This window comes from Typopeltis vanoorti, chromosome 6 (assembly GCF_054136105.1).
Source record: "Typopeltis vanoorti isolate ZY-2024b chromosome 6, IOZ_Tvanoo_1.0, whole genome shotgun sequence".
NCBI lineage: Eukaryota > Metazoa > Arthropoda > Arachnida > Uropygi > Thelyphonidae > Typopeltis > Typopeltis vanoorti.
This window is the reverse complement of record NC_143554.1, coordinates 99,073,248-99,096,883: the sequence shown is the minus strand read 5'-3', so window position 1 is coordinate 99,096,883 and position 23,636 is coordinate 99,073,248. Positions and strand designations below refer to the sequence as shown.

The window sequence follows — 23,636 nt, the reverse complement described above, 5'->3', positions numbered from 1 at the left end:
GAGGTCAGCAATAAAAAGACAAAGACAATGAAAATAGGCAGAATCATTGAAAATATCAGCTGTATTGTGAATGGAGAACCTGTGGAACAAGTAAAACAACTCAGCTACTTAGACACGATTTTTAGTGAAGATGGTAAATTCAATATAGAAATAGACAACAGAATCAGCAAAGCTGGTATGGTGGGAAGTCAATTGAATAAATTCATATGGAATAAGAGAGAAATTAGTCGGAACACTAAATTAGCTGTATACAAGACAGTGTTCAAACCCGTTTTAACTTATGGATCTGAGAGCTGGGTCAGAAGTTAAACATTTGACCAAAGACTAGAGACCGCAGATATGAGAGTCCTGAGAAAGATTATAGGTGTGAACAGATGGCATCAATGGCAATATCATATTAAAAACGAGGATATTAGGAAAGAACTTGACATTGTCAGCATTCAGGAATGCGTTAGCAGAGCTAATCTCAGGTGGTATGGTCACTTAAACAGAATGGGCGAAGAAAGATTAGCAAAATAAGTGTTCTCTGCCAGGTTGGCAGCAAAACGACCCAAAGGAAGACCAAGATATAAGTGGATTGATACGGTAAGTGTCTTAGATGATAGAAATATAAGATCTGATAATGTTGGAGTCTTGAAAAGTAACAGACTGATTTGGAGGAAAATTGTAGATAGGAAGTTAGTAATGATGTAATTTTTTTTTCATGTAGTACTATCATATCCTGTACACCCCTTGAGGGTACATGGCAGGAATTTGATGATGATGATGTGTTATCAATGTATAAGCCTATCTACAAGAAATATTGACATTGAACTGACATTCATTTTCCCATGCCCACAGTTCCAGTCTATTCAAATCATTCTGCAAGCACTGCATATCAGCAGTATTCCTGATTACCCTACCTATCTTTGCATCATCAGCAAATAGCTGTATGTCGCTTTTCAAATCCTTACCAATATCATGTATAGATTGAATAACAGTGGATCATGCACTGATCCTTGTGGTACACATATTAGAAAAAAAAAAATAGCATGCGATAATACAACAACCATGAGGCATATATGGGCAGGTGCAGCACCATCTTATTAAATCAATGTATTTCTATTAGTTGGAATGTAATTTTTTTTTTCTGTAAACCTCATTTATTCTCTGGCCAGTTTGTCTGTTTAAAGAATTAAGAACCTAAGTTTCTGTGGGGGGGGAGAACCCTACCACATTTGGTGCTGACTTACCTGTAGATGAAAATATCTTTTATAAATATTCATCACATCCTAGATATGTTATGAATTCAAGTATTTCCAAGAATGGAAAACAGAGCCCTTTGTGAATAGTCCAAGTGTTTTCTGTTATATTTGTGGTAAATTTATTACAAAGAAAAAGCCAAACCATTCCAGAATTCTTCCAAAAATAGCATGTATGCATTAATTACCTTAAATTACCTTGACCATAAATTTAACTGCTCATAATAAAGTTTATTAGTATGCATTTTAATGAAAGACATTAAAAATTGATAACTAAAATCAACTTTAATTATCAATTAAACTAAAGTTATCAATTTAGTTATCAATTAAAACTTTAATTATAAAGTATAATAAAAACAAAGTGGAAATCATAAGAATACTGAATGTTGCACAACTTTATTTCCTAAATGTCTATATTATGCTTATATATATATATTATGAACTTTTTTTTTCTATCCCTAAATTATGAGTTATAAAAAATGTATTTAGGAAAAGAAAAAAAGATGCAAAGTGTATCAGAGTAAAGGAGTTGTACAAGAAAGATAATAATATTGAAGGAGAATTTGAAAGGAGAGAATTTGTTGAGGTACCCATGATAATGAAAACAGAAATGATATCAGAAATGGAACAGCTGCCAAAAGGAAAAGCTCCTGGAGCTGATGGAGTGTCAGTGGAATTATTGAGAGCAGCTGAGGATGAAGTAGTGAATACATTGACTGAAATTTGTCAACAGGTTTTGAGGAAGATATACTGGCCTAGAGATTGGATCCCAATTCCAAAAAAATCAAATCCCAAATGAGAATTATAGAACCATCACTTTAATTTCACATGTAAGTAAAGTTATGTTGAAACTGATCCAGCAAAGGCTGGAACAATATGTGAATAGAGAAATGTCACAAGAACAAGCATGCTTTAGGAGAGGTAGAGAAACTAGAGACCAAATAGCAAACATGAGATGGATTATAGAAAGAACAAGAGATTTTCAGAAGGAAGTAGTCATCTGTTTTATTGATTATAAGAAAGCTTTTGATTACCTGGATCACAACAGACTATTGTAATGAGATCAATGGGAATATCTGAACATCTAATTCTCTTCATAAGAGTGCTATATAGCAACCAAGAAGCTTCAGCAAAAACAGTCTTTGTAGAAACAGATGGTGTTCGAGTAGGAAAAGGGGTGCAGCCAGCTCCTATACTGTTGCTTTATCTTTTTATTATTTACAGTGAATATATTATGAGAATGGCTAACTTAGACAAAGGTCTAGTTGGAATTAAGATTGGTTGCAGAAAAATAAATAATTTAAGATACGCAGATGATACAGCCCTCATAGCAGAAACTAAGGAAGATCTGGAGCAGTTGATTCTATTGGTTAAGAGAGAAAGTAACAGCTGGGATTAATTTAAACATCAGAAAACAAAAGTGATGGCTTCTGGCAATTTAAATGAATTTATAATAGAGGGAGATAAAATAGAAATCGTTGAAAGTTATGATTTACTGAAGTCTAGAATCAGAAATGATGGTAAATGTGAAGATGAAATTAAAAGAAGGATAGTCATGGAAAAAAAAAAAGCTATGTTAAACCTGACAAAAATTTTGAAAGATAGAGGTGTGAGTAAGGCCATGAAAGTTAGAATTGTCAAAGCAATAGTATTTCCAGTAGTGATGTATGAATGTGAAAGTTGGATTATTAAGAAGAAAGACAGCGAATTGATTCATTTGAAGTATGGGTGTGGAGGAGATTATTAAGAATCCCATGGACTGCAAGAATGACCAATGGAGAAGGTTTTAGAGAACATAAAGACAGAATTCTCCTTTGAGGTGATGATCGCTAAACAGAAGTTTATGTACTTTAGACATATTAAGTGAGCATTGGAAAAGCAGTTGTGTTGGGGAAGATTGAGGGAATGATTGGGGGTTGGATGGACAGCATAAAAGCACTTACCAACTTGAATTTACAATTGCTGAAAGAAAAGACAAGAGGCCGAGTGGGATGGAGAGAGTCTTTGTTCACATCACCAGGAGTCAAAAACAACTGGATGGCACATAACAACAACAAATCAGTGTATTTTTTGATGACATCAAGGCTGTCATCTGCATAATCCAGATCTTCCAAATGTGACATAGGATTCAATTTAATTCCTTTTATTACACCTGTGACCTTTCTCATAATCTAATCACTGACCATGTTAAACACTGAATTAGACATTACAACTCTGTCTCACACCAGTCCTTATTTCAAACCATGCAATAACACAGCTTTTACTTCCTTTATACATCTTTTATTATTCTCACATATTTGTAAGGAATTCCATAGCCTCTAATTATTATCCATAATGTTTCTCGATCAATACTGTCAAATGCTTTCTCAAAATCTATAAAATCTAAGGTTCTCTACTTTGTTTAGTGATGCCCCTTAAAGTTAAAATGTGCTGCACATTACTCCCACCTGTTTTAAAACCAACATGCTCATACCTTAATATCTTTTCTACTTTGCTTTTAATTCTCTTTATCATATTTTACAGTAAATGTTTGTAACCATTAACAGTAGACTAATTCCCCTTCTATTTTCATATCTTGTAAGATCTCCCTTGGGATTATAGTCATCATTGCTTCTTTCCACTATTTTATCTTTCCAATCTCTAGCACATTATTAAAAATCAGTTGTAGTTTATCAGCAGCAGCAGTTTCTTTAGTTTTCTCCTAATCATTTTATTGCTATTGGAAGTTTTTTCCAATAGCAATAGAAATGGGATGACGGCGTATAAGACGAGGCCTAAATTTTAGTCTATTTTTGGGTTTTAAGCTTATGTCAGTTGTATAAGATGATCCCCACCCCAATTTCTTCTTTTGTATTAATGCAATGTTAGGTATTGCTGTTATATCCATTATTTTTATATCTATGCATATCCTTTTTTTTTTAATAGCATAGATTTAGTATGCTATTAAAAACCAATTTTAATTAATTATTAATTTTGCATTTTTTTAAATTTTAGGATTATTAAAATTGTTATCATTTAAAATCTTGGAACCAGCAACAAAACAAAGAAAGTATGAAGCTCAATTTAAAATAAGGGTAATTGAAATGGCAAAGCAAACTAATAACTGTGCTGCTGCAAGAAAGTTTGACATAACTGAGAAGATGGTAAGAGAATGGAGGAAGAAAGAAGATATTTAAAAAAAAATTCCAAAGAAAAAATGCACGATGAGAACGGGGATCACTCAATGGCCGCAACTGGAAAATCATCGTTGCAGCATGGGTATTCAAACAAAGGCAGAATGGTTATCTTGTTACAAGAAATATAATTAAAGCATATGCACTAAAATGGTCAAGATTGAATCCGGATGAAAGTATAGAAATTCAAGCTACTTCAGGATGGTGTAATTGTTTTATGAACAGACAAAATCTGGTAGAAAAAAAATGAAAATTGCTCAAAAAACGAAAATTGTGGTCAAGATCTACCAGTAGATCTTGACCACAAACTTACCAGTTTCCATAAATTTATTATTCAGTTGAGACAAGAACATAAATTTCTATTGTCAAATATTGGAAATATGGATGAAACTCCTATGAGCTTTGATATGATAAGCAGTAACACAGTGGAGTCTAAAGGTAGTAAGAGTGTACTAGTTCGAAGTACAGGTCATGAAAAAACAAGGTTTACGGTTGTGTTGTCATGTTTGACTGATGGAACCAAGTTAAAACCAATGTTTTTTAAGACCTACATCTATTGTAATATTTTAAATAAATTTATGTAACAAAAAATTAATCTGATTTGTTTATAAACACTGCCTATTATCTTATATAACGATGTATTGTAATTATAAATGTTCATTCAATAAATTAAGCTTCCCCTTTTATACTTGCATATAAGACGACCCATGATTTCGAGGGGTTTTCTGTAGTATTTGAGAGTCATCTTATACGCCAATATATATGGTATATACTTGGTTTAATCCTTTAATCCAGGTGTAAGCAAACAAAGTTTGCACCTGAAGTACTTTCAGGACTGGGCAACTCGTGGTAAAGGTGGTATGACTTCACATCACTTGCCTTAGTATCCCATAATGCAAAGCACATCTCCTTGCAGACATGTATAATGCTATGCATTATGGGAAGGGTCACTACCCAGACTGGTTTTGACCTTTGTTGAGGTCTTTTGGGGGGGGGGGGGGAGCCAGAGGTGATACCAAGGTTGAAGTAATGCAGAAGTCATATTTTCTTTTCCTATACCAGTTGCCAAAAGTGTAACCCTTTATTATTAAATTACTCTGGATTAGAGAAAGGTTGTTGGAAGTATATGATTTCTTGGTATCTTTAACCTGATAATCTATCCAGACACTTTTCACATTAATGCTTTCCTTCTTCTCATTTACTCAAACAGTCCACAGATCTTTTACATTTTTCAGTGCATACATATAGCAGTTTGTGCAACGCATCCACTGCGAAAAATCCAAGGCAAAGCCAGACTTTCGTACAGAAGCCTTCCGTGCCACTGACATACGTTTCTTTATGGACGCCATCTTTAGAAGCTGAAGTAGTACAACAAACAAGTAGCAATATAAACAACAAAAAAATTTCAACACCACCACTGAAGGACACTTGTATCCAAACCCGAAAAGAATGTAGCACAATTAGCAACGATAGCCACACTATAAACTAATTAAAAACACCTTTTTTTTTATCACTGCTCAAAACTACCGCTATGCTCACTTGTAACACTAGCTCCATCCTTTATTTTTAATTTAGTCATATATGATATCTTATTTTTCCTTTTTGATAATTTTTTTTTTACTCCTCTTCAGTTGTAACCTAAGTTGGGCTGTTACTAAGTAATAATCAGATCCCTCATTCTTGTTCCTTGCCTTACTTTAGCATCTATGAGTGTTCTTAAAATCACTTTGATTGCAAAGGATCGATATGGGTTTTGTTTTTGCCATCAAGTGATTTCCAGTTTAATTTATGTGTGTCTTTATGTTTTAATAAACTTCCTCCAATTACAAGATTATTCATTTCACAAAATTCCATCAGTAGGTAGGTCACCTACTGATGGAATTTTGTATTTAAAATTCTCACTTTTTGACCACATGCTTCACTACCTTCTGCTCTCTCATCTTTCTTATGTCTTTTGCCAGCTTTGGCATTTATATCTCCCATAAGAATAATCATGTTGTGCTTTAGCACTTGTTCTATACATCTCTGTAATTTATCATAAAATATCTCTTTTTCTTCAAGATCCTTCTCATTTCTTTATGTTTGTTACTGAAGATTGTCCATGTTGACATTTTGAAAGATACTTAAGTTATTTTGTTTAAAGATTTCATAACAACTTACAGGTAGATTTAAACAAAAAGAACACTGTGGTAACTACTCTTATTAACTGATTTCAGAATCATGAAAAAAAAAGAATAACAATCATGTGCATAAATCTATTTTAAATACAAAATGGTTAATTCGGATTGTATCCATATTGATATAGGAGCCAATTATTTCAGAATCGTGATACTTGAAGGCTGGATAAAACAGAATCTTAATATATAATATTATATGTTATGATTATCATTTCTTTCTGTTCTTCTGTTTTCTCTCCTTTCTTAAGTTTCGTTCCAGTTATAAATCTTTCTCTTTGGTATGCTAAATTATGTTAATACTGTTTCATATTTGTTACTATTCAAGTATTGTATGTTATTATGTAAACTTTGAATTACTAGCACATAACTTTTGGCATTCTTCAATAATGTCATCTGGTGAATGATACAGGGTATTCATATGATCTGAAGCAAATTTAATGCAGTTTTTTTTTGTTTGTTTTTTATGTTGTTGTTTTGTTTTTTCTTACAAAATTTCAACATATGGATATGTGCTTTTGATATATATCTTTGAATGGCCTCAAAAATATTCATTATGCTTTCAGTTTTAGATATACAGGGTGGCAATAATTAAAGAGGAGGTGTTCAGAGCCCTGTAGAGAAAAATGTATTGGATAAAATTCAACCAAACTTGGTCTAAGTACACTCTGGAACATGCTATAAGTGCATAGTTTAGGATTAATTAAACAATAATGGCTAGAAGAGACACAACAAATCAATTTTTGTTGCCGTATGTTGCCTTACAGATGTGGTTCAAAAAATGTCCTTTCAGATTTCAGAAGAACTGCATTCTGTGAATGACATTTTCTTCAGCAGAACACAACAGATCTGCATTGAATTGCCTCCCATGCTGTGTTATTCTGTCTTTCAAGGTTGCTAAATCAGGAATATGTTCTTCATACACCATGCATTTCAGATGGCCCCACAACCAAAAGTCACAGGGGTTGAGATCAGGCAAACAAGGGGGGGCCATGCTGTGGGAAATGCACGACTAATCACCCTGTGTTCTGTGAAGTGTTTTCATAACATTCACTGTACTGGCAATCCAATGTGAATGGTGCTCCATCCTGCATGAATATGGTAGAGTCAAGGCATCTTTGCTGCTGCAGTTGCAGAACAATAAAGTTGCGCAGCATCTCTCGATACCTAACAGCAGAGATGGTACAAGTCACTGGTCCTGTCAAGCAAAGTTCTTCAAATAAGTATGCAGCAATAATAAGCAATTCAGTGAAACCACACCATGCTGTGACTTTCAGTGAGTGTAAAGGGATCTGATGGAACACATGATGATTATTTGCAGCCCAAATATGGCAATTGAGTGAGTTAATACTACCATTCAAATAAAAATGTGCCTAAATCACTCCAATCTTCCATGGCCATGCATCAGCCACCTCATTTTGAGCTAAAAAACATCAGAATAAACTGCAGTCAAGTTTCCACATCACCATGGAGCAAAGTTGAGTATGTTGGAGGTCTTGTAGGGAAAAATCCTCAGTATTTGATGAAGGATTTTCCACACAGTTGAGTGAGGCATGTCCAGTTGCCTTGATATTGCCTGAGCACTGCTGGAGCCTTGAGTGTTATTCATTCCATGTTGCAACTTTGCCAACTTGTTGATGAATAATCCATTTGTGGCCTCATCCTGGCCTCACTGCTAAAGATCTGCTATTTTCAAATCATAAAATCATTTTTCTAAGATTTGTTATTGTCATTGGACCTTTTCTCTTATCCTTCAAATGCTGGAATTCTTGAACTGCAGCATTAGCATTACTGTGTAGTTGATAATAAAGCTTGACTAGCACAGAATATTCCTGTAAGGTGAAATCCATGGCATTTCAGTCTTATCAGAATGACATGAATCCATTTCAGTCTTACTTATATCCACCAACTCGTCAGTAGAAACGGTGAGAGTATGCAGATACTTTTTTTTTCCTGTAAATCAAAACCTCATGTTCCAGAGTGTACTTACACCAAGTTTGGTTGAATTTCGTCTAATATATTTTTTGCTACAGGGCTCTGTGCACTTCCTCTTTAATTATGGTTATCCTGTACAGTAGACCCTACTTTACTACTGTTCACTTGATGATTCCATGATTTTACTGGTATAAATTCTATCCTGACTGCATGAAATAAAGGGCCTTAGAAGTGAGCAATCAGGATGCAATAGGCTTCCAACTGGCTGAGACTGCATTGTGCAGCAGAGAATAAAACTTGTTAACTATTATGAATGATTTCTAATAACTAAATATATTTCTTCTCCTTGCATTATTAAGCCTAGTTGCTTGTAGTACTAGTGCTTTCAAGACTATCTCCTTCCCCTCCCTACTCTCTTTAACGTGTTCTTCCTCTACCTCTCTTCTTCTGCAGTCATTCTATATAATTTGCCATTTTTCTTTTCAGTTTTGAATCAACAGCATTGGGAAAGCATGAATAGGGCAGGCTGATTATAGGCCAAGAAATTCATTTCTTGGCCTAGAATAACACTGTATAGAGATTCATAAAAGGTGTAGTGAATGAGAGGGTGCATAAGGTATGCTTTTCAGGAGGGAGAATGAACAGAGTGATTGAGGCACTGGATGTGAGAAGTAAACTTGCAAGGGAGTTAGTGGTTGTAGTTGGGCATAGGGATAATGTGAGATTGGATATCAGGAGATTATTGAGGAGAGTGAAAGACAATAGTGTGGTAGGAAGGAAGGATAGTTTGTGTGTTACCCAGGTCCAGGTATGACAATGATGAGTTGCAGTGGAGAGCAAAGATCTTGGATGGAATGTTAGCATAAATTGTGTGTGTGTGTGTGTGTGTGTGTGTGTGTGTGTGTGTGTGTGTGTGTGTGTGTGTGTGTGTGTGTGTGTGTGAAGAAAAAGGAGTACAGTTTGTGAATATGGGACAAGTTTGAGGGACGAATGGAACTGTATAAGCAATGGACTGCATCTGAATAGTTTTGGAGTGAGTCATTTGGGAAGGTTCTGGAAGGAAGTGTAATTGAGTGATTGATGCAGACAAGGTATCAGTGGAAGTAAAAGACAATATGAATGAGAAGGAGAGTGGACTAGGTGAGACTGAGGTGGTTGTGATTGGGAAAGAGAATGCGAGAACAGGAATGCAAGTTGGACAGAGAAAACGAGATGGGCTGAGAAGGTCAGGGGAATATGGTCTAACAAGAGTGGATTGTGAAAGTGGTAGTGAATGCACATATGTGCATTGGGGGTTGGATCTGGGAGGCTGTGTGGGACAGAAGATGCGCAGACAGGAGCAGGTGAGGAGAAGTCACAGATGGGGAACAGCATGAGTAGGACTGGTTATAGACCAAGAAATGAATTGTTATATTTATTTATGAATGCCAGGAGTGGCAGAAATTGACAGGGAGATGAAATTGTTGTATTGATTCAATTTATGTGTCCGAAAATAGTTGGAATAATTGAAACATGGTTGGATGAGAATGACGTCTTATTGCATCATGCATATTGCAAAAATTGATAAAATAGCTCAAGGGATTGCTTGAATATTGAAAAAACACATTGACAATTAAGGTTATTATTTGTCTTTATATGGCTATGATTTGGCTGCATCTTTACTACTGTGCATAGATGTGGTCATCTGGGTTTCTTGGGGATCAGGAGAGATAGTGGAGAAGATTCAGGGAAACGAATTAATTCACTCTATGTGCACTTACAACCTCCTGATATACTCATCAAAGGCAAGTAATTCCATTCATGTACCACTCTGTGAGAGAAAAATCTAGCTCTTACCCCCTTTTTTGATTGGCATTCATTCTCAACTTCCATGGATGTCCTCTCATCTCCCTCCTCACCCTCCATAAAATTATATATCATTTGATATCTATTATGAATTAATTATGGATTCTCCTTTGAAATAAAGCAGCTGTGTTACTAAATATGTTTATTAAAATCCAGCCAGACATGACTCTTGTCTAAGATTGATAAATATACCTTTGAAGTTTCTTCACGTTCTGTTTCAGTGAACTCTTTTGCATTATTTCACCAAACCTCAAAATCTGCCTCAGTATATTGGTATGCTGGTTAGAATGGCAGACTTTATATGGGATTTGGGTTTGAAACCTGAATAGGGCACTTTTGTGGCAGTATCAACATTGTCTTTTTTACTAGGTGATTAGTTGTAGATTTTGGCAGGAGTAATCCCTCAGTGTGGTTATAAAGGACTTTATTGGTTTTAGACCCAAAAATATGCTTTACCTCTGAGCTGTTGGTAAAGTTGCTGGATTTTTCTTTAGCAATCAACCTTGAATGATCATGACAATCTCGCTTCAAAAATGCTGCATCATGAGCATTATCTTATATTCTCATCAGCCTAGGCAGTGCTTTTGTATATTTCTAGTTATTATTATTACAGGTATCTCTATGGAGTCAGTAGACTCATCGCGGAAGACCTAAACTATCAAAACAATATCTATTTGAATTCATTTATAGACAAAGAACTCTCAACTGAATCAGGTAATGCATTCCGCTCATTCACCACCTTCCAGGCAAAAAACGTTGTTCTTACACCCTTGTTACCCACACTGTTCCTTAATTTCCAGGGATGACCTCGCATTCTTCCATCACTATCACACAGCTGAAATATTTCCCCCTGCATCAATCTTATAAAAACCTTTTAGTAATTTAAATGTTTCTCTGCCTATCAACCAACCTCTGCAATCCACAAGCCCTCAATCTATCAATGTAGAGAGCATTTTTTACATCACTCACCAACTTAGTCACTTTCCTCTGAACTCTCTCCACAACCTCTTCATCTCCAAGAAATCCAGGTGATCAGACTTGAGCACAGTAATCCAAATGTGGAAGTAACAACGCCTTATAAAAAGGAATAATAACTTCTTTATCTCTGGATGTTAGTGTGTTCTTCAATAACCAAGTAATCCTGTGTGCAATCTTGGACACCTTAGCAATGTGTCCTCTGAACTTCATCTCCCTATCCACCAACACCCCCAAGTCCCTAGCCTCATCAATGTCTTGGAGTACCGTTCCATCAATGTAGTACACAGCTGGTAATCTTTTAATGCCAAAATGCATAACTTTTTTACTTTTTGAACTGACATCCATTACCTTTTGCCCATTTTGCCAGCTTATTTAAATCATCCTGCAAACGCTCAACATCAGCTTGATTTTTTATTGCACTACCCAATTTTGCATCATCAGAACAACTGGATATCTCCCTTCGAGCCATTTCCTATATCATTTATGTACAAATTAAACAATAACGGCCTAAGCACAGAGCCCTGTGTTGAGGCACACCACTAGTCACCTGCCCCATCCTGGATTCTACTCCTCCATACACTTTCTGGTATCTCTCCCTGAGCTATTCTCTTATCCATATCACCAGTTTAGTATCCATCCCCATCTGTTCCAATTTGCGCAACAGTATTCCATGGGGGTATCCTGTCGAAAGCCTTAGCAAAATCCAGAAGTACCACTGTGTAGCCATTTCCTTAGTGCAACTCACATGTCATTCTATTATAAAAAGTTAATAAATTGCTAAGGCAGGATCGACCTTTAAGGTTATCCTTATAATTTTCCTCTCATTCACAGAAAGTGTATATTAATAGTGTGTAATTATCTTTTCTTTAATTTCTTGAGAAATTCATCAAGTAATATATCATTATTAATTGATGAAAATTCTGAAAAAATTACTCATATAAATTCTGAATAAAAAATTAAGCAAAATAAACAAAGCAACTCAATTAGACATTTTAATATTAACAGTGTTTTATAAAGATTAGAGGCAGTGAGAATTAAACATTTAAAATAAATAAATAAATAATATTCTTAATGGAAATTAGGAGGGTACAATGAGTCACTGATTCTCGTGGGATCTGGAGGAAAGAGGGTGAATGACATAGTTTTCTTACATTGTAATTATGGAATTGTATCAGTTCAATGATTCAAATTCATTTCAGTCTACCATCCTGCTCTTGACATAAAAATATGATCCTACCAACCTCTGTTTGGCTAGATACAGCTTATTCTTGCCAATTTTTTTAGCCTCTTATATTAAAGATTTATGCTTACGTAAATCTTTCCTGGAACACTCGGTAGAGAAATTCGTCTTTCAGTTTTTAAATCCAGGTTTATTTTTATTTTTTTTTATAAATTTTTACAATGAGCTCTCTGCTCTAGTCATCCAAAAACATTTCTATTTCAAATATGAAAGTATAGAGCCAAAAAAATTTCAGTTTAAGATAAGTAAGATATTGAAATGGAAGTTATTATTGAAATGTTGAAATGGAAATTATTATGGGTCTATAAATATTTTATAGCCAAATATAAAAACAAACTTAAAATTTTCAAAACTTACAGAGAGCTAATAGGAATATAACCTTTACCATTAAATGACATATACTCTGTTAAGGAACCATATTAGTGCTTAGATAAAAGCATTAAGCACTAATAAAAGGCATCCATCTTTTATTAGTGTTTAGATCAGATTTTACTGGTCTGACTGCTCTTTCAAACTGGTAGTTTCTCATCTGAGATGAGGTAGAAACCTTAAAGTGAAAACTCTCTATTCATATCATAGTAATCCTATTTCAGAAAGTTAAATGCATCATAAGTGAACTCTCGGTAAGTGCATCCTCAATAACTTTTATGTTTCTATATTTGTCTTAACCACCCTCCAACGTCTTATAAAAATTTCAATAAACTTCTTTCCCCATCTTAACCTATTGTACCCCATACACAGCACTGATGTGTTATTAGTTCTTGTGTATGGGATCAGTATCCATCTATTCATTGGACACCAAGTGTTCAATGAATAGATGATATGCCACACCAATCCTCACCAGATGGTTCTGCTGTATGCTTTTCTGGAGACTTCAGCTCTCTGAAGATCACTCCAGACACATCATTCATCTCTTGAGAAGTCCTTTTTTCCATCCTTTCACTGTGTCCAAAGTATTTCAGTCTTCTTTTAACCTCCTTAAGGAGCCTTAAAGTTCTACTGATCCTTTCTAGCACCCATCTATTTGTCCACCTTTCAGTACAGTATATGATATCCTCAACAGTCTTCTGTTCTCTAAAATTCACTGTAGTAAACTTATCAATATAATGCAAACTGGTTCCTATTTGCAGTTCAAGTTTATTTATTTTATAAGAGTTGGGTTTTTATTTGTCATTAACAAATAAAAAGCATAGAAAGAACACCAATTTTCACCCCAAGGGATGAGGTTTTTTATTTATTTTTTATCTGGTCCCCTCAGATTGAATATACATAAAGATAATGAAAGAAATACAGATTATCATTTAAAAAAATACTGAGAAAAACCATTATATTATTAGCAATCAAGGCACAAGGAGTCAGTGAATTGTGGCTTACATGTTTTCTAGTATTGCTTGTGGATGATGATTAGCTGAAAAGATGAAGTCTGGTATGTTAAGTGATTTAATCAGATTTCCAGATGTCATTTAGGATAAGTTCTTGGTTTTGTTGAGAAAGCCATGTGAATGACATGTTCCTTCTTTCATATTTTAGAACTTCTGCAAATCTGACTATGTAGGGAAGAAGAAGAGAACACAAAAACAAAGAATTCTTGCAGTCCTGTTTGTAGAAGAGGTTACTATCATTTGGTGAATTAAGAAGAAATAGGCTTGAAGGCCATTCTGATATTATGAATGTTAAAGAGGTTGCCAGTTTTAACAGATTGAATGGAGTATCTATAACGAATGTCAAGATTTGGATGTGGAGGAGGATTAAAAAATAGTATTTTTTGGATGGTTATCCTTGAATACTCATTGAGGACAAACTGGCTGTGTAGAAACTGAATTCCTTTTTATGTCTATTTATGATAAGAAAATGCTATTTTCTAATTCTGTTCTTCCATAGTCAAATATTCAAATACCATATGTAGACATAATTGACATTACTGGGACAAGGAAGACAAAAATAGGTGATATCTTACTAAATAATAAGTAAAGAATGTTGTTTTCAGGCAATAACGGTCAAGGAAAGGAAGGGGTAGCAATAGCATTCAACACCAAACATGAAGATAAGCTTCTTGATTGGAAAACAGTTTCAAGTAGAGTTATGTGGGCAAACTTCAAAATGGGGAGACTTGGACAATGGGGCTTATTTGTGCCTATGGTCCCACAGAAGGTTCTTCCAAGGAAGAAGTGGAGGAATTTTTTGAGTCATTAGAAAAGGCAGCTGACATAAAGAAAATGGATCAAGTGGTCCTTGTTGGAGATCTGAACAGATAGGAAATGAAACCCACCAGGTTTATAGGAACATTTTGGGAAAATTTGGAGAAAAGGACAAAACTAATAATAATGGTAAGCATTTACTCAACTTCTGCTCAGAATACAGACTAGTCTTCTCTCCATGTGCACAAGTTCACATGGAGAGAAGACACAAAAAATAAAAAAATCCTCATTGACTACATCATTTTAATAGTGATATCTTCATGCTCATTCAGAATATAAGAGTGTACAGAGGATTTTAAATTGGAAGTGATCATTACTTAGTACTAAGCAGGATAAAAATGGATATCACATTGAAAAGAAGGTATATAAGAAAGTCTTTCCTCTCTTCTTTTGCTATGCCTTTATCGCATGTTAAATCGGGTCGGCATTCCCATCTTTAATCTTCTTCCTCCAGGTTCTCTGGTCCAGGGCGTCTTCCCGACTCCATCCTTTCTCCCTTAGATCCTCTGCCACCGTATCCCTCCACCTGAGCTTGGGCCTGCCTCTTTTCCTCCTTCCCTCCACCTCCATGCACTCTACTCGTTTACCAACATACTGCTCACTCCTCCTCTCTACATGACCAAACCACCTCAGCCTGCTTTCTTGTACCTTCTTACCGATTGGTCCCACCTTGACCGTCCCTCTGATGTAGTCATTCCTTATCCTGTCCTTCTTTGTCACACCACTCATCCATCTCAACATTCGCATTTCCACCACCTCCATCTTCCTCTCCTCTGCCTTTGTTGTAGGCCACGTCTCTGTGCCACGAAGCATCACCTCATCTTATACAGCTTTCCTTTCATCTTACAACTCACTCTCTTGTCGCACAGGGACCCCACTTATCTTCCTCCAGTTCATCCAGCCGCATGTTATTCGGTGCTGTATTTCCTCATCCAGGTCTCCATTCCTCTCGACAATCGCCCCGAGGTACTTGAATTTCTTCCTTGAAATTAACCTTTCATCCTGGAGTCGTATGACCATATCCTCATCACTCCCTGTTGACATATATTCGGTCTTCACCGTATTAATTCTCATGCCTCTCTCCTCCAATACCTTTCTCCACTCTTCCAGGATCTTTTCAAGCTTCTCTCGGGATGATTCACAGAGAACAATATCGTCGGCAAACATCATGCTACATGGCGCCTCCTTATTGACATCCTTCACTAGTACATCCATGACCAGGTCAAAGAGGTAGGGGCTCAGAGCTGTCCCCTGGTGGAGCCCAACAACAATGGGGAACCCCCTCTGTCATGCCGACACTAGACCTGAGTTTTTGCTCCCTCATATGTCTCCTTCACCAACCTCATGTACTTCTCCAACATCCCTCTTCTTCCTCATACACCTCCATACCTCCTGCCTGGCCATTCTGTCGTACGCCTTTTCCAGGTCTATAAACACCATATACAGCTCCACCTGCATCTCCCTATATTTCTCCATCAGTCACCTTAGCACAAATATCGCATCCATTGTCCCTCTTCCTGGCATAAATCCAAACTGCTCCTATATTTCTCCATCAGTCACCTTAGCATAAATATTGCATCCATTGTCCCTCTTCCTGGCATAAATCCAAACTGCTCCTCGCCAATTTTCGTTTCCCACTGTATCTTTCCTTCAATTACTCTTTCCCATATCTTCAACGGGTGTGACATCAGCTTGATCCCTCTATAGTTGCCACAATCCTGAACATCTCCTTTTCCTTTGTAGATTAAGATGAGAATGCTTTTCCTCCATTCCCCCTGGTATCTTTTCCTGTTGGGCTATTTTCCTCATCAGATCCCATAACATGTCTATGCCCTCGCTGCCCAGATTTCTCCACACTTCCCCAGGTATCTGGTCCGTCCTACAGCCTTCCCATTCTTCGTTTTTCTCAGTACCCAAAGCACTTCCTCTCTACTGATGTCCTGCACCAATCCCATGTTTGCCTCTCCATCCTCACACCTCTCTCTCTTGGATTCTCCTCATTTAGCAGATTACAGAAATATTCTTTCCATCTTCCTCTGATTTTGTAGTACTACTCCTGAGGCGTCCTTTATCTGCTTGACTGATGTTATGTCTTTCGAGACCTTATCTCTAGCTTTCACTATTCTCAACAACTGACCTTCACCACCATTTCTCTCCAGTACTTCATAAATCTTATCGACTGCCCTTGCCACAGCTCTCTTTGCATTTTTCTTTGCTAATCTATATGCCTCCTTGTCAGCTCTAGTTCCAGTCATGTCCCATTTTTTCTTTGCCTCTTTCTTTTCCTTGATCTTCAACTGCGCCTCCTCATTCCACCACCATGCCTCCTTATCCTCGGGCAGCCCCTTTCCTGATGTTATACCGAGCACCTCTTCTCCAATTTTTCTAATAATCCGACTATTTAAGTCCCACCATTCTTCCACATACTCTGGTAACATCATTTCTTTCAGTACCTTTTTCTTTAAACTTATTCTTTGGGCCTTCTTCTTCCAATTTCCACCACTTTATTTTCCTATCTTTCTGCCACTTCTGTCTATTCTTCTTTTCCCCTTTAATATCACTGTCTACCACAACCAACTTCTGCTGTGCCACTACACTTTCTCCGTTAATCACTTTACAGTTTTTCACCTCCTTCAGATGTTTCCTACAGCACATAATTTAGTCAATCTGACTCATTCTATCCTCACTCTTATAGGTTATCAGGTGTCCAACTCTCTTCTTAAACCACGTGTTAGCTATAGCCAGGTCAAAGGCCACAGCATGTTCTATGATTCTTTTACCTTCTTCATTTCTTTCGCCACTACTCCAACCCCGTGCACCCTTTCTTCACCACTTCATCGTCTTCCTGCATACCCATTCAGGTCTGCTCTGATGATCACTCTCTCACCGTCAGGGATTCCCATTACCACCTGGTCAAGTTCTCTCCAGAATGCCTCTTTCTCCTCCTCATCACAACCTACTTGTAGAGTGCAGCCACACACACACACTATCGCGGCCATGCTTCCTCCAATCTCAATCTCCGTTTCTTCCATTCTCATTCACCCCGCTGTAAAACAGTTTATATCCTTCACCCAGCTCCTTTGCTTTATTGCCTTCCACCTTGTCTCCTTACAGCAGCCTTGCAAGAAATAGATCCTAATCCTGAACAACAGCTCTATACAAACAAAATCATAGACATAGCCAAAGCAGTACAAGGAGCACACGTAAACATCTAAGGACAAGACAACAACAACCTTGTCTCTTGCATGCACAAGATCTTCAGCTTCCTTCTTCTCATCATGTCTGCTATCTCCCTGCTCTTCTCATTCATCGTACCTACGTTCAGCTACCCGATTCTTACTTTACACACTCTCTCTTTCTGTTGAACTCGCTTCTTTAGCTGAACCCATCCTTGGTTCGGTAGCCCAAGCCCACTTCTCACAGTCCTCGGGTGACAGAACTGCACGTCGCTTACAGGGCACACCCTAGCCATTGTCCTTTCTCCGTTATCCGAAATTTCATCCCTGGTTTTGGCATGTTTTTTTTACGGCTGGATGCCCTTCCTGACGCCAACCCTCCCCATTTATCTGGGCTTGGGACTGGCACTGAGATGGGCTAGTTTGCCCTCCCCGGTGGCTGGGTTAACTTTAATTCTTTTTAATGGCATATAGGAAAGTATTAAAAAGAATTAAAGTTGAGCAGCTTTTACAAGTAAATTGTAGACTCGCCTATGCAAACATTATTGAAGAAAAAATGAAACAAATTGAAAACAAGAACCAAACCTTGAAGTCTCAGTGGCAGACTCTGAAGACAGATTGATTAAATCATCTAGGGAGGCATGTGGTGAAGTCGTCTGCAAGGATACAAAAACAACACCATGGTGGACATAAGAAGTTAAAAAGCAGTCCTCGAAAAGAAGAAAGCATACCAAATGTTGCTAGCAAATAAGTTAGCAAATACCCTAAAAGAATACAGAGAAAAATGTAAGAGAGCTGAGCCATGTGTAAAAGCTAAACAAAAGTCATGGGAAAAGTTTGGTTGGTAAGAATATAGAAAATAATATCAGAAAGGTGGGAAAATGTTCTATATGCTGTCGAAGAAGCTTCAAGATAGAGGAAAGAGTACTGTAAAAGGAATCAAAGATGATAAAGGTGACATGAAAACTGAAGATAAGGATATCCTAGAATACATAGTCTGCATTTAAATTTTTAGTCAGCAGTTAGAATTGAAGGAAATACAGGAAGATGGTTTGAAGTAAAATCAGGGGTAAAACAAGGATGCATATTAACTTCACTTTTATTCATCATCTATATGGATCACATTATGAAAGAAAGTGGCATCAAGCCTGATATTAGAATTGGAGATGTCAAACTTAGCTCTTTGCGTTATGCAGATGATGTTGTACTCCTAAACACATTTAGTGCAGGATTTACTAACTAAATTGAATAACAGCTGTAAAATATTTGGCACTCTCAGATCCATAACTGGTTTAAATACTGTTGAAAGTTTATTTTTCACTTGGTTAGACTATAATAAATTTAATTTAATCCTTTATCCAAGTGTGAGCAAACAAAGTTTGCGCCTAAAAGTATCTTCAGGACTGGGGTAAGGTTGTACAACACCGGGCAACTCGTTGCAAAGGTGGAGCAAACTAACATGTCTCCTATCTCAGTATTAGAATGCTTAATGCATAATATTATACATATCCGCAAGGAGATGTGTTTTGCATTATGGGAGATACTGAGATAGGAGTGATGTTAGCTTGCTCCACCTTTGCAACGAGTTTCCCGGTGTTGCACCACCTTACCCCAGTCCTGAAGACTTTCAAGCGCAAACTTTGTTTACTCACACTTGGATAAAGGATTAAACTAAATTTATTATGGTTTAAATACTGTTTTATATACTGCTAGTTTGGTCTTTTGGCTAATTTTTGTCTCTTATTCCATATAAATTTATCTGGCTACCCACTATACCAGTTTGCTTATTCTGTTGTCTATTTCCAGATTTAACCTGCCATCTTCACTAAAAACTGTGCCTAAATAGCTGAAATATGCTGAAATATTTTACTTGTTCTCCATTCAGAATGCAGCTAAAATTTAAAAATTTTTTAAATTTCAGCTGCATTCTGAATGGAGATCCTATAGAATAAGTAAAATATTTTGGCTAATTAGGCACAATTTTTAATGAAGATGGCAGGTTAAATCTGGAAATAGACAACACGATAAGCAAAGCTGGTATGGTGGGTAACCAGCTGAATAAATTTATATGAAATAAGAGACAAAAATTAGCCAAAAAGACCAAACTAGCAGTATACAAAACAGTGTTTAAACCAGTTTTAAGTTATGGATCTGAGAGTTGGGTCAGAAATAAAGCACTTGAGCAAAGACTAGAGACCACAGATATGAGGGTTCTGAGAAAAATTAGGGTAGCGAACCGATGGCATCAATGGCAGAATCATATTAAAAATGAAGATATTAGAAAGGAACTTGACATTATTAGCATTCAAGAATGTGTCAGCAGAGCTAATTTAAGGTGGTATGGCTACTTAAATAGAATGGACAAAAACAGGTGTTTGATGCCAAGATGGCAGGAAAAAGACTCAGAGGAAGACCGAGGTCTAGGTGGATTGATTCACTCAGAACTGCCTTATAAGCACGTAATGTTAGATATGACAATATTGGAGCGCTCACAAGTAACAGATTGATTTGGAGAAAAATTATTGATAATACAAGATTAATAATAATTTAAACAAACTTAATCATGTGGCCTGAAAACCTCATAGTAGCCTGAAAACCCCCTTGGGTGTGTGGGGGGGTACATATCAGGAAATTGATGATGATGGGACAACTTACAAACATGACTTAGAGAAGAAAAATCATAGCTGACTTACCAGTCTTCCAACACACACACACACACACACACACACACACACACACACACACACACACACACACACACACACACACACACACACACACACACACATCATGTATTGAATGGGAGAAAGCCTCTATGCCAGTGTTTCCCAAACTATGCATGCCAGGATGCCACAGCTTTTGTTGCAAACAGCTGCTGATTTGTTAGGATACAAATACTTATTAAGTGGTTTGGACCTAACAACTTAATAAACAGAACTATGAAGCATTTCTTTTGACCCAGGAGCACTGTGAAAAAATTACTGCGCTACTAAAGGCTCTCTCAACTGAGAAAGTTGGGGAACCTTTGCTCTATGCTATATCTTGAAGAAAACTTTCTTGTTTGTCAGATTAAAAAATATACCACCTTCACTCATTCACATAGTTCTCTCAACAAAAAAACAAGAACTTATCCTAATTGATGTCTGGAAATCAGTGATTAGATTGCTTAACATACCTGACTTCAATTTTTCAGCTAATCACGTCAAAAATATGCTAGAAAACAGAAAACACATGCCACACTTCACTAACTCCTCATTCTTTGATTGTGAATGACAGTATACTGGTTTCCCCTCATCACTTTTAATTCAGAAGTCACTCATCTCTTTTAGTGATATACGTGTTCTTTTGTATGTTTTTTATTTGTTAACAACCAATAAAAGTCCAATTCTTTTATAACTTACTAGTGAACACAAAGTTTACTTTGTCATTTCCATGTTATTTTAAAATCTGATATTAGTGTTATATAATATGAAAATTATTGATTGTGAAAAAAAATCTTTTTATATGTGTATATAAATTTATTGATAGGTATATTTAGAAATATGTAATATATAATTTTTATGTTTTATGTCCTAAATGAAGCATTAAAAATACACTCAGTAATTTTTTTTTCCTTTCCATTCAATTTTAGAAGTTTACAGGTGTTAATGGTCAAGTTTCAGACAGTGCTAATTTTATATTTCATGGTGGAGATTCGATTTCAGCAGTGCAAATGTGTAAGGAAATCGAATGGGAACTTGGAATTTCCTGTTTAACTCTACTTGACAGATTATTAAATACAACATTTGCTAATGTGGTTAATTATTTATGGACATGTGTAGAAGAGCAAAAACATATCATTCAAGCCAAAGGTTTTCTCTTAGATCTAAGTCAAAAACATACTAACTTTGATAAACAAGAAGATGAAGACACAAGCACTTTGAGTGGTGCAACTAGTTTAACTATATCTTTGCAGAAAACAAAAGAAAAAATACTTCCTGGTCCAGAATTAGAAAGAAAAAAATGTTTTAAAAAACGAAAGAGAAAAGCAGATGATGGTGATATAACTGAAATAGCATCTCCAGATCTTAAAACTTCATTTCATTCTACAATATGTATATCATCCTGTTACAAAGCATCCAGCCGACGTGGAATATATGTACACTGTAAATGTAGTGAATGTTCGTGGAATAAGGATTTGTTACATGCTACAGAAACTAATATTAAATATCTTTCTCTTTCGCTTATGCAGACATGGAAATATTATCTCAATAAATGTGTTGATGCATCTCCATTTCTTGTGCATTATGCAAGGTAAGACTAATAAAGTACTTGGATTTCAGTTTTACTTCATTTAGATTAATGTTGATTTTGTGTTATATATGATCATGAAACAGATTTACTTTTCTGGGTTACAATGTTTCTGTCTTTGCTGATGATGTTAAGTTGGACGGAGTAGTCACTTGTTCTGATGACCTTAAAATATTGGAACACAGACAGGAAAGCATGGGCTTAAAATTTAATGTGAATAAAGGCAAGTATATTTGATTCAGTAGGAAGATAATTCTAGATGGAATGGACAGCTGTTAGAAAACGTTAACAGAGGCAGAGATTTGAGTATTTGAGTTTGTTAGATCATAACTTCTTTTCAATCATGTTTTATCGTCTTATAGTTCTCTCTCGTTAGTATTTAACTAGTCGTAGGCTGATATATCATCCGAACATAAAGAAAATTTATATTATACTGCGCTACTCCATGTTCTGAATTGCATGAGCGATTTTGATAAATCAACCTTCAACTGTATTAGGTTATTATAAAACTGATTTTACGCTGAGGTTCTCTATTTTTACTACGTAGGGTTCCTGCTGAGATTTGAATTATTTTAATGAGCGGTGCAATGAAATAATCAGGCAAATACAAGATTCAATTCTAACAAAATTATTTAATGCAGTGTCACATAAATTACATTATAACACAGTATTCCAACAGGGACATTACAATTAAACGAATACAAAGCTCTCGTTAAGATTCTAGTATACTACTCAGCTGAGCTTAAACTTTATAATTAAAGATTATATTTAACAGATCTTATCCTTCTTGTTATAAAGAACTTCTATCATAACTTTACTCTGATCAAGGTTACATTTCAAAACGTTTTAAATATCAAATCAGTTCAAATTATTCACAAAAAATACAACTCATGAACCATCAGACATTCATTTGTAATTCTCTAAGCTCAGTCAATCAATTTTAGTTCATGTAAGTTCGAGATTCCTAACTTACATCGAATAGGCTTCACAGTATTCTCGTTCAGTCAATGAACACTTAATTCAATAATATAGCATTTATCACTTGAAGAGGGAAAAGTCTTAGCACATCACACATTAAATCTTGACTCGCTGAATACAGAAACTAGGAATAATTTACTTTCGGCGGAATTAATTTTCGTAACTTCTCACTAAGTATAGTAAAGGTAATTTTACCAGGATATAGCTTCATCACATCATAAGGAGATTAAACAATAATTTTAAAGTCCTTGCTGACTTTTATTTTGTAGTAACACAAACTTAAAAGAATTTTCCACTTCCGTGACTGATTTATAGACTCGGGAGAATATAACCTTTATGCACTTGGTTTAAATTATCTACCTATTTCTTCTTTTTCTTATACATATTATCCTATTTCCTGCACTATTC

General features: G+C 35.9%; 1 protein-coding gene across 2 annotated transcripts in view; it reads left to right on the top strand.

Annotated features, from left to right (window-relative positions):
• The window catches only part of Aasdh (Aminoadipate-semialdehyde dehydrogenase), a 239,502-nt gene that overhangs the window by 135,651 nt on the left and 80,215 nt on the right, over positions 1-23,636 (top strand). For both annotated transcript variants that reach the window (XM_090395050.1, XM_090395051.1), the window contains exon 10: positions 21,592-22,253. In XM_090395050.1, coding sequence (XP_090251176.1) covers positions 21,592-22,253 — 662 coding nt within the window. The remainder of the gene's footprint in view (positions 1-21,591; positions 22,254-23,636) is intronic.